Source organism: Astyanax mexicanus, chromosome 17, assembly GCF_023375975.1.
Source record: "Astyanax mexicanus isolate ESR-SI-001 chromosome 17, AstMex3_surface, whole genome shotgun sequence".
Taxonomy (NCBI): domain Eukaryota; kingdom Metazoa; phylum Chordata; class Actinopteri; order Characiformes; family Acestrorhamphidae; genus Astyanax; species Astyanax mexicanus.
Genome location: NC_064424.1, coordinates 12,581,093 through 12,592,552, shown reverse-complemented (window position 1 = coordinate 12,592,552; position 11,460 = coordinate 12,581,093). Strand labels below are relative to the sequence as shown.

Below are 11,460 nucleotides of genomic sequence, written 5' to 3'. Positions count from 1 at the left end.
ATAACCATATTTTCAATACATCATTATTTCACTTTAATTGTTGAATGTACTAGATTATTCTACCCCAAATAAAATTTCAAGATCAACTAGTTAAGAACCTATTACTGTGATACTATTATTTTCTTCAATGTTTTACTATTTGAAAAACGTATATTAAAGCTATAGCATTTATTTTGAAATATAACTTTTAATAGTTATTTAAGTGCTAATACACTTAATCTGTGTTTCAAGAACCAAGCATTTTTTGTTTTCTAATTCGTTTTCTTAACATATTCGTTCTCTTAAACAGACAAAATTATCTATAAACAGGGTGAAAGAGGATGTCATGTCATTTCACTTACAATAATGTATAATAATATTTACCAAAAATAATATTTAGATTACCTAAGTCAGAAATGTTTGTATTTAAATTGCCCATATGATAAATTGTAATAAAATTAGAGAAATTGATTCAGAAACTGAAGTGGTCTCTCAATATTTTCCAGAGCTGGCATCTATAATGTGGGTAGATGGGGTTTTGCATGGGTGGATCCGTGAAGTCTCGTTAGATCTCGCGTTAGTTTCAGCTCCTTCCTCTGCTGCTATAGAAACGGGGAAAGCCGATCTTGGGATTAGTGAGAGGGCTTTAGCTGTGCAGCTCGCTTCACTGTCTTCAGTAAATTATTTATAGTTAGAGACAGCAGTCATATAACCAGTAAATATCACACTGGCATGTCTTCAGTCCCTATGGAGATGAAAGACGGGTAAATAGGCGCTTTACATCCTAGAAAACAGAGCAGTACTAGGCTAATTACATGTATTAGCTGGCTCGGTTAGCAGGCTAACGCTAGGTTAGCTAAATTAGCTATACTACTATATGCAGGTAACGTTAACGTTAACTAATATATTCATAAACAGTTCACTTTTTGACTTAACCAACCTAGCTAATAACCGTTAGCTCACCGCGCTGCACGTTTGGGTTTTGGTAAAGTAACGTTACCAAATTTGTTACATTAACTTGGTAATTTAGAGTAGTGGTGATTTTGTTATATATTGCTCTTAATACATAGAAAAGCAATATATAGAACGTTTTTATCTTTCTAAATGTCCTGGTAGCGTTGCTGCAACGTCACTTGTGTCAATATTTTAATATTTAGTGTTGGTAATGAAAAGAAAACCTAGTCAAATGATCCTTAAAAATTAACATTCAAGCACCGATGTACAAACTTGTTAAATAGGTCTTCTGTTTCTGTAAAAGTACAGTATATGGTGCAATCACTCTTCTACAGAGCAAAATTGCAAGTAGGGTTGTTCCATATCATACCCATTATTTTGCCAACATTTTTGAATATTGTTATTGCTAAAATACCCTGGAATATCACATTGTTTTAGGGACAGACTATATCTGTCCAGTGTCATTTATTTTTCTTTAATCCTGAATATAAGGAGTGCATTATTAATATAGTGACATGTTGGATCATTAATTCTGTTAGTTACAATCTGGTGAAAATCTCAAGTAGGGGTGTACCATATTATATTGTCGGCAGTAATATCGCTGAATAAAATGTAATTTTGATTTTGTTTTAGCACTGTATTCTTGAAATTATGATTAAAATGAATGTTTTGTCCTTTCGCTGAGAATATTATCGTTATGTCGTAATATTATTTTACAGCCATATCGCAGGTGCAAGATTTGTGAAGTACAAAAATCAAATGATATGCATGTACACATAGATGCATACTCTGTACATGTGTGTGGATAACCAGTCTTTTAAAAGAATACTATTAAGTAGTCTGACACTGAAATCTGTTAAATTAGCATACGCTCAAACTCTAAAGGCAATTCATGTCTATAAATATCAGATTTAAATGTTTAAAATCTAGACGAAAAGCTACAGTTTTTGGTCATTATGCTCTGTTGTTGTTAACAGTGCAGTTTCCAGTTCGAAGTGGCTTGATGCACACTATGACCCAGTTGCTAATCTCTACACCTTTTCTTCATGTATTGGTGAGAACTTCACAGAATTTAACTATTAAAGGCTTCTTTTTCTTTAAAAAACTTGGAAGAGTTAACCTAAATATTTTTGCTTTTCTTCTCAGCTCTGGCAGACTTGCATGGAGATGGTGAGAACAAGGTGAGTTAATATTAATGTTAAATGGAAAATTATGAGCACTAATTTGGCACTTTTTTGGTCTGCTGTTGTTCTGTTTACTGAAGAAAGCACCATTTTAAGTCAAAAGTGTGTGTGTGTATGTATTTGTTAGCTGGTGGTGGGTGACCTGGGCACAGGGGCAAGTAACATGAAGCTGAAGGTGTACCGTGGCACTGGACTGCTGAGTGAGAACACATTGCTGGACTTGCCCACTGGTCTGGTGTCTTTTCTAATGGACCAGCATGAGCCTCGCACTCCTGCCATTGCTGTGGCCTCTGGCCCCTTCATCTACATCTACAAGAACTTGCGCCCCTACTTTAAGTTTACTCTGCCCACTCTGGAGGTCAATCCCCTGGAACAGGACGTGTGGAGTCAAGCTAGGGAGGTGAGAAAGGCCATATTTTCATACATATTTGTCTGACTGTATTGCTGAAGGCTGCTGAGCAAGGAAAATAAGTGTGATATTGAACTGACGACGATGTTGCTAGCAAACTGCCATACTAGTTATTAAAGATGTGGCATTTTTTTTAAGTAGATTTATGGATATGGAATCTGCAAAAGCATGCAATTTGCATATATGTCAGTTCTCATGGTTCCAGTGTTCCAGGTGTTCTCTATTAGACTGAATTGTAAGTAAAGTACATTGGGGTTTTGATTCTCAGGGAGTTAACTTGTTGCATTTTCTGTCAAGGATATGATTGATCCAATGACGCTTAAGGAAATGTTGGAGGGTATAAGGTGGGTTTTAAAAGAGTTCAGTCTATTAAACAGGCATTAATTTCATATATAAATGGCCATTGTTTGTAGGACACCATGCTAAAGGTTTACCTTATGTTCTATAGGGATAAGGCAGAAATCCCACTATCAGTCAGATCATTACGGTAAGAGTCACTTATATCTTCTTACAACAACACGATACAATAACAGTTTTGTACAATGTCTTTTATTTGGTACGTGGCAGTCTGTATTATTTTGTTTCTAAGATGAAAGCAGAAGCATTTCTGAGTGGAGAAGGGATAAAATATTGTGTACTGGAACGACCATCCCTGCTAAGCCTAATATATTCATTCTAAAAACTGGGGTGTCAGGTCACTTTTCGCAGGAGTTCTTCTGGCCACGTTACCTGTACTTATGTCACATGTACAGCCTCTAAAAGAGGATCCGGCTCAGTTTTACTGAACGAGAGCAGCTGGTGGAGCAACGGAGACTTCAGAAGAGGAAACTCAGAGCTCAGTAGCTCATTCACTTATAGTAAAAACAAAGTGTGTAGATGAAGTGAAGTTTCTGACTAAGCACGCTCTCTCTCTCTGACTGAACATAACCTAGAGTCAGATTCATCCGCTCTGAAAGGAGACCCCATCACGCCCTCCAAATTTAAAATGATTCTTCCGCATGCTCAATGCAATTACCCATTCTCATCAGAGAGTGCGCTAAATCCCAAAACTTACTGACATTAGCTTCAACTAACACATGCAGTCTGTAATTTTCAGTCTTTGACATTTTTGGTTCTACCTTACATTATTTTCAGGTTCCTTATGCTAGAACCACAGGATATGGAGCCTTACGTTAACCTTCACAAACAGCAACCCATTCGCAGACAGGTGAGCACTCTTTCTGCACATATTTACATTAAAATATGTATCACAAAATAAGTTCTAAAATTGTGTTTTTGTCATCTCAGACGGTTATCACATGCATAGGAACGTTGAAGAAAAACATGGCAGATGAAGATGCAGTCAGCTGCTTGGTGATTGGCACAGAAAGTCAAGAAGTTTACATCCTGGACCCAGAGGCCTTCACCATTCTCTCAAAGGTTAGTGTGTGCTTTTTAAAACTCTAAATTCCCAGTGTGTTTGCCTTCATGATGTGCTTCTGTTAATTAACATATGCTTTACATGTTCATTATGATCTTTTGTTTTGTGCAAAGCCCTGCTGATTTTACCCCAAATACATTTTCAGATGTCCCTTCCTAGTGTTCCTACATTGATGGATGTGACTGGTCAGTTTGATGTGGAGTTCAGAATCACAATAGCCTGTCGCAATGGAAATATCTATATATTGCGCAGGTAAAGAGTTTTTTTTTTTTGTATGCATCTGCAGTCTTATGGTTTTATAATTAAGATTAAAATGCAGTCAGGAAATCTAACCATGCTCTCCAGGATTCTGTTTACATTAGCCCTTTTGTTGTGTTTCAGGGATTCCCCAAAGCCTAAGTACTGCATTGAGCTGTCCTCTCATCCTGTTGGGCTGGTGAGGATGGGGAAGAACGTGGTGGTGGGCTGTGCTCAGGAAACTCTGCACGGATACACTCAGAAGGTCTCACTTCACCACAGTAAAAAACACACTTAACCTATTTTTCCATATAAGCAACAGAAAATTTCTACAGAATTAGATTTGGATTTTATCCAGATTTGCTGTTTCACACATAGCATGCAGCATACAGCAACACATAGATTACGGCTGGTGAACTTTAGAAAATCATACAGCTGGTGATTTTTTTTTTTACACCAAATGCATCAGAAACATCATTCTGTGGAAAATGTACAAGTCAACTCACTCACTAGACTTTGTACTGGGGGCTGGTATTATAAAGTCTGGATATAGTGTGTCTGTGGATCTGTAAGAAGTCCTAAAAGGTCTTTAATTAGTTTAGCTAAAAATACCAATTTCTTATTTTGTTTCTGAAAAGTCTAAAATTTCAGATTTTATATTCAGGATGGCTCAGAGGTAAATTAATTAGGGTTCAAGCACCGAAGGTGCGTAGAACCCTATTGTTTTTGCTAAGATTTTTAGGGTTCAAGCACCGAAGGTGCGTAGAACCCTATTGTTTTTGCTAAGATTTTTCTTCTTCTTCTTCTTCTTCTTCTTCTTCTTCTTCTTATTATTATTATTCTTTTTCTCCTGTAAAAACAGTTGTGCAGCCTAAACCGTAAGTCATAGAAAAATGAAACTTGGTAGGTAGATGTAGGATCAGTGCATCTCGGTGGACAACAAAAATGGCACCGATTGGTCAAGTGGTGGCGCTATAAACAAGGAAATTCATTTTTCACAATTTTCTCAATAACTCAAAAACCATAAGACCTACATTCAAAATTCTTTTTTTGATGGATTCCTTGGGTCAATACCAACAACTTTCCAATTTGGACCATGCACTTCCGTCTATATAGATTTTTTGCTAATTTGCATAATATGCAAAACCTACTTTTGCAAACTAGTCCTAGGAATTTTGACCAATCCTGGCATGTTTGGTATCAAAACACTCGTGAGAGCATGCGCTTCAATATTCATTAAGAAAAAGTTGAAATATGTAAACAATATGGCCGCCATATGCAAATTAGTCCTTCCGGATATATGCCCCATTCACTTCAAGAGGTAAATTTGGAGCACTGTTTCTCAGCAACCGTGCAACCTAGCAAGTTGAAACTTTGCATGCAGAATCTATCATACAGCCTCTAAAGGATGTTCAAAGGGCAACTTAATCAATCAACATGGCTGAACACCATCAGCCAATCAGCATTCAGCAGACATTTTGGCAGGCTGAATGTTGCCCAATCTGGATGATATTTGGCAGTTATGTTCAGGTGGAGACACTGTAGTGACCTGCAAAGTGCTGAAACAATCCGCCCACTGGGGGGCGCTGTTCCAAAAAAACGAGTATATGTCAATCATGCTGTACTATTTTGACATCTAATTGTTTTTGCCATATTTAGTACAGTGGCTCTGACAAATTTCTCAATACAACTATGTTTAAAAAGTGCTTTGTTCATTCATAATTGCTAATTGTTTGAAAATAGCTATATTGAAACTACTCTCTGGATATTTGGCCTATCACCTCCATTTCAGTCTTGCTGCACACTGTAGAGTCTCTAGGTAAATGTTCATTAAAAACATTTGTGAAAATTTCACATACAATACTCTCCAGGCATCAAGCAATCTGTGCGTCCTTGGAATTTCTAACCTAAATTGCTGTAACTCTGCAGTATTTGCTGTAATCTCACAATGTTAAAGACCTCTGTACAATATCACTCTGATGAAGCGCCATTTAATACAGAACTAGATTAAGAATAACTTGACATTACATGTCATATCAGAACATTCACTCCTTTGTGCCTCTTCTCAACATTAATAACAGGTGAAAGACTTTTGATCATTTCTAAATGTGACAGAATGTCTCCAATTGTGTTAGACCTTCTTACACATCATCATCCTATGCTCTAGTAGGCACCATTGTGCTAGTTGGTGCTTGATGAAGCGCCATTTAATTCAGAACTAGATTTATAATAACTTCGTAATTACATGTCATATCAGAACATTCACTCCTTTGTGTTAATTTAAACTTGTTTGGTCAAACATTTCAGCTTGTTCTGCAAAGGTTCAAAGGTCAATCTGAATACCACTTTGTGAACATTCTGGTTGAAGCCACCTGATCAATACCAATAACATGTAGACACCTTTTGACTAGTTCTAACTCACTTAATGAATATCCTACAAAGTTCACTAGATTTACATGTGAATTTAAGCACTGATCAGGTTGAAAGGCCTCTGCTCAACATTAATAACAGGTGAAAAACTTGATAATTTCTAAATGTGACAGGGCATCTCCAATCATATTAGACCTTCTTACACATCACCATTCAATGCTCCAGTAGGCACCATTGTGCAAGTTGGTGCTTGAACCCGATGATTGCCGCTTGCGGCTATATTTACTTATTATAGCTTGTGAACAAAATACTTTAGGAATGGGTAAATATAAAATTTACAAAAGCCCCAGCTAAATAAGGCCAATTTTGCGCTGAACCCTATTTTCAGTGTATGCAGATAAAACAGATATTTTATGTTTTTTTTTTTTAAATATTAGTCTGTCATAGAACTCAGTATTCAATTCGTGTGTGCTATTTGCTTTGGTGTGGTCTTAATTTTGTGGTTGCATTTTATATCCTCATACCTGTAGACACCTTGTGATAAAGTCTAGTCCAAAAAATGTCTGTAAAACATCTAGTGCATGTGTGAAAGGTGTTTTTGAGTATCACTAGCATTTTCTAAAGTTTCATTTTACATCTGTGTTGAAAAGATACAGGTTATGATTGGCTTGTCATGTTTAAAAATTTAACAGGGCAGTAAACTAAAGTTTTCTGATCATTTCACTCTCCAAAAGGGTAAGAAGCTGTGGACGACATACTTGCCTGCGCCTGTCACCACCATGGCAGTATTGGACCTGCCCACACGAGGATTCCAGGCTGTCCTGGTGGCTCTGGCCAGCTGCGAGGTACATGTGTACCGAGACAAGAACCTAGTCAGCACCATCAAGACGCCAGTAAGCAGTTCACAATATGTTGCTATTGTGTGTTTTTTTTTTTTTTTAATGTGGTTATGTAATGTTGAATTAGTACCAGGATATGTCTTATGAGTTTTACATCTTGCTTTTGCAGGACGTGGTAACCAGTATTTGCTTTGGTCGATACGGTCGCGAGGACGGCACCCTAATAATGACCACCAAAGGTAACAATGCCTTAACTGATTAGCCTGGCATTTGATTGTGCCAACAGAACTTCAGGAACTGAGATTTGTTCATTACAACTATGCAAATTACACACTGTAGGGCAGGTCCTAGATGGGGAATAAGCCTAGTTGTAGACTATGTTATCTTTTCAATGGAAAATACCTATTCAGAATGCTATATAGTCCAAGACTGGGCTGATGAAAGGCATCAGATCAACCCCAATCTACACACTAAACAATATAGACTGAACTGCATATCTTATATTGTAGATTGGTGGTCATGCATTAATGTATAATATAGTTTCTTGTGTGTTATGCAGGAGGGGGCCTGATTGTGAAGATCCTAAAGAGGACAGCTGTGTTTGATGAAAGAGACTCTGCCCCTGGTCCCCCGATTGCCCAGAGCATTCGACTGAATGTGCCTAAGAAAACCAAGCTTTATGTGGATCAAACCATGAGAGAACGGGAGAATGCTGTGGGTATGTACAGCCAGCACAAACAAAAAGCTGTATATGGTAACAGTAACAGTTAATGAAATGACTGCCTACTAGCTGTTTTGTACCCTGGATGGTCTAAAGCTTAATTCCTGCTCTTAGGTTATTTCAATTATTATTCAAAGAGCAAGTTGTGCATGCCATTTTGTGCTGTAACCTTTATATTTACACTCATGAACAAAAACATTCAAATATTGCTGACATTCATGATTATTTAAACAATCACAAGTAAAAACAATATGCATTATAGAGGTCAGCAAATCATTATCCTTACAAGCAAAATACTGTTTAAAATACCGTGCCTTTCAACTGTTGTGTAGCCATGCACAGAGCTTTTCAAATGGACCTAAGTAGGATGAGGTTAGCTGCAGCCAGGGCCTATGTCAAAGCCCTGGAGTCCAGCCTCACTCCTATGTCCGCCAGCTTGACAGAACCTCTCAAGATGAATGCTGTGGTGAGTGTGGATTTGGATTTGGATGCTGTATGTTTTCTCATTTTACCAGAAATGTACACCATAAATATGTATAAAAATGTAATCTTTGTATGTCTTACCTCAACCCAATTCAGGTTCAAGGCTTAGGCCCAACTTTCAAACTCACTTTGAACATCCAGAACACAGCAGCCTCCCGCCCTGTAATGAATCTAGCCATCAGTTTCCTCTATGATGAGAATCTGTACAGCATGAAAACAGCCTTCTTTAAGGTAAATCTGGTTATTTATATATATATATATATATATATATATATATATAAAACCGTCTTTCATTGGCAATGCATTGAAGTATATACGTGAGTACATAAGATCTGTAGAATTGGGCTAATTTACTTTTCTGTGTCTATAGATCCCCCTACTGGTTCCAGGGCTGAACTACCCCATCGACACCTTTGTGGAGTGCCTTAGTGATAAAGGCATTTCTGATATCATCAAAGTAAGATTTCCATTTACCAGAATTTGTGTGCAGTATTAAAAAAGCCCTGACAAAGGTGTCAGTTTGTTTCAGATAAATAAGCAAAAGGTTAATTAATAATTTGGTTAAATAATAATTTGGTTAAAGCCTTCAAATGCTGCTCTGGAATGTTGATGCACCACAATGTATCCTACTCGTTTTCAGTGGATAGTGTTGGTTCCGATAGGGGCGGCTGCTACTTTATTTGTCTGTTCATTCAAAAGTTTGCTGGTGTTTGCATAATAAGTGTCGGCACTGCATTTTGTTTAACATTCAACCCATATTCAAACATTTATAAACAGTATTTTCTTAGCAGGTACAGGAGAGTAATAGCCATCATGCTTTCCTTATAATCCTCAATAAATAAGAACCCTGAGAAGTCTGAGGGGGGAAACCATCTGATTAGATGCAAAAATCATATGAAATAGTCGCTGCTGTAAGCTAACAATTTAGAGCTTTTACATATTTAGGTACAGAGAGCAACATGCAAACAGTGTGCTGCAGCCATGGAAACGGGTAAGCTGGCTGTTTTTCTGCTGAGCAGGTAATCACTCAGCTTCAGTAAGGTTTACTAACCATAGCAAATTAATTTACCACCACCACTAGCATAGCAGAGACATGATTTTGCACATTGGAATGTATATATATTCATTGATTAGCTACAAAGTAAGACTCCCGTCTTGTGAGCTTCGCATCTTGGGTGGGGCAGAAGACACTATCCAGTGCCTGAAAATGGGAGCCTTGGCCAGTACACACACTCGCTTTCATTTCTTACCGATTGTTCCTTTAAAGATGATACAGTGGTAGTCTGTGGTTTGGCATTGGTAGTTAGTGTTCTCCTTCAAGTGCAGTCAGCTGTCCAAAAATGTTGCATTAGCGGTAGATGTCTGGCTTTATTTGGCTCATATGAGAAAGCACATGCTAACCTTTACCCTCGCAGTACTGGTAACACTATGCAGCAGGAAGTGATAAGTGCTGTTTTATCAGCAACTGTATCAAAGGATATTTATATCCAATCAGATGTTTTTCGTCTTGGTCTGCCATTCCTATTTTTCATGGATCATAAGAAGGGCATTATTTGCTACTGCTCTCGTGTAGCTGCTTAGAAAACACCAAAATACCAGAATTTTAAATATAATCAAATGTTTCATACAGTTAATTGCAGATACTTTCCATGCGAACACCATCAATCTTCTAATTGAACAGACAGCTTGCATTGGCCGGATTCAGTATCATGCAGTCGTGTCTGATTTGACCAAAGCTACCCACTGAAAACTGAGCAGTGTTAATGCAGGAGTAACTGAAAATGACAAAGTCGCTAGGAAGAATAACATAAAAATGGCTAAAATTACTGTTGTTTCTGGTTTCAGGTGTTTGTGCTAAGAGAAGGGAAGAGCGCTCCACTCCTCACTGCACATATTAACATGCCTGTAAGTGAGGGACTGGCTCTCAACTAGAAGATAGACACAGTCCAGTTGACCTGCGTTTGGACCATGGACTAGGATAAGGCAGTCATTCGCTCTGTGTCCATTGATAGGCTCTGCAGCAGTGCCACAGACAGAAAGAGAGAGAGAGAGAGCGCCATCAACCGCTGCCAAATAGGGAGGCTTGTGCTGGCCTTAGAAGCTATTGCAGCCATTTGTAGCATAGAGAAGAATGAGCTCTGTCCTCAGAGTTTTGGTGTAGTACATCTGGAGAAACTGACTGACTGCTGCAAGTCCAAGCATTTCATTGCAAAAGGCCATATAGTCTGATGGGTGATCATGTAGGAATGTATCATTGTATTAATGTTTTTTAATGTAATGTAAATAGTGTTGTAGTTGTATATATTTGTATAAGTACAATATTTATTACTATTCACAATTTTGTGTGTTGTCATTATTTTTAATGCCTGTTCACCATATTTTAAAAGTCAGATTAAGAGTTTTGAGTTGACTCAGAATGGTTTCACATTAAAGGTTCAGGTACAATAGTATGGTTTTTGTGGCTCTCTATAAGATATATATAATTTTTACTGTTTATTTTTTACTTTAATAAGAATTCTAATTTACCCTATTCAGTTCTATTCAATTATATTTCATGATGAATGGACAATTGAGCAAAAGTTTTTTGATAAAGAAAAAGACAACAGATCCCTCTCTCACTTGAAGAGCTTAATTTTCTCTTGTTTTACGCAGTGAACATCTGAGGGCCTTGCTGTGTATTGTGGGAACATTTCATGTATTAAGACTCTGCAATTCATATTAGCTTGTTTTTTTTTACTTAGATTGCAACAAAGATTTTGTACTCTTGCTTTATATAGCCCGTAAAATACTGTTGATACTGTGTAATACATATGTAACATATGTACGTCTATACATATGTAACATATTTACATAAGTACACTCAC

General features: G+C 37.4%; 1 protein-coding gene across 2 annotated transcripts in view; it reads left to right on the top strand.

Moving 5' to 3' along the window:
- Positions 1-573: 573 nt before the first annotated feature.
- bbs1 (Bardet-Biedl syndrome 1) overlaps positions 574-11,460 on the top strand; it is a 31,107-nt gene continuing 20,220 nt past the window's right edge. The window contains exons 1-17 of one of the 2 annotated variants that reach the window (XM_007260724.4): positions 580-743; positions 1,911-1,987; positions 2,080-2,114; positions 2,245-2,517; positions 2,824-2,870; positions 2,975-3,013; positions 3,661-3,733; positions 3,814-3,945; positions 4,092-4,198; positions 4,328-4,448; positions 7,288-7,446; positions 7,562-7,631; positions 7,952-8,110; positions 8,446-8,579; positions 8,693-8,827; positions 8,967-9,053; positions 10,442-10,934. In XM_007260724.4, coding sequence (XP_007260786.2) covers positions 712-743; positions 1,911-1,987; positions 2,080-2,114; positions 2,245-2,517; positions 2,824-2,870; positions 2,975-3,013; positions 3,661-3,733; positions 3,814-3,945; positions 4,092-4,198; positions 4,328-4,448; positions 7,288-7,446; positions 7,562-7,631; positions 7,952-8,110; positions 8,446-8,579; positions 8,693-8,827; positions 8,967-9,053; positions 10,442-10,528 — 1,767 coding nt within the window. In that variant the 5' untranslated portion in view covers positions 580-711 and the 3' untranslated portion in view covers positions 10,529-10,934. Of the gene's footprint in view, positions 744-1,910; positions 1,988-2,079; positions 2,115-2,244; positions 2,518-2,823; positions 2,871-2,974; positions 3,014-3,660; positions 3,734-3,813; positions 3,946-4,091; positions 4,199-4,327; positions 4,449-7,287; positions 7,447-7,561; positions 7,632-7,951; positions 8,111-8,445; positions 8,580-8,692; positions 8,828-8,966; positions 9,054-10,441; positions 10,935-11,460 lie in introns of those variants that run through there. The other variant, XM_007260725.4, reaches the window with a different exon arrangement.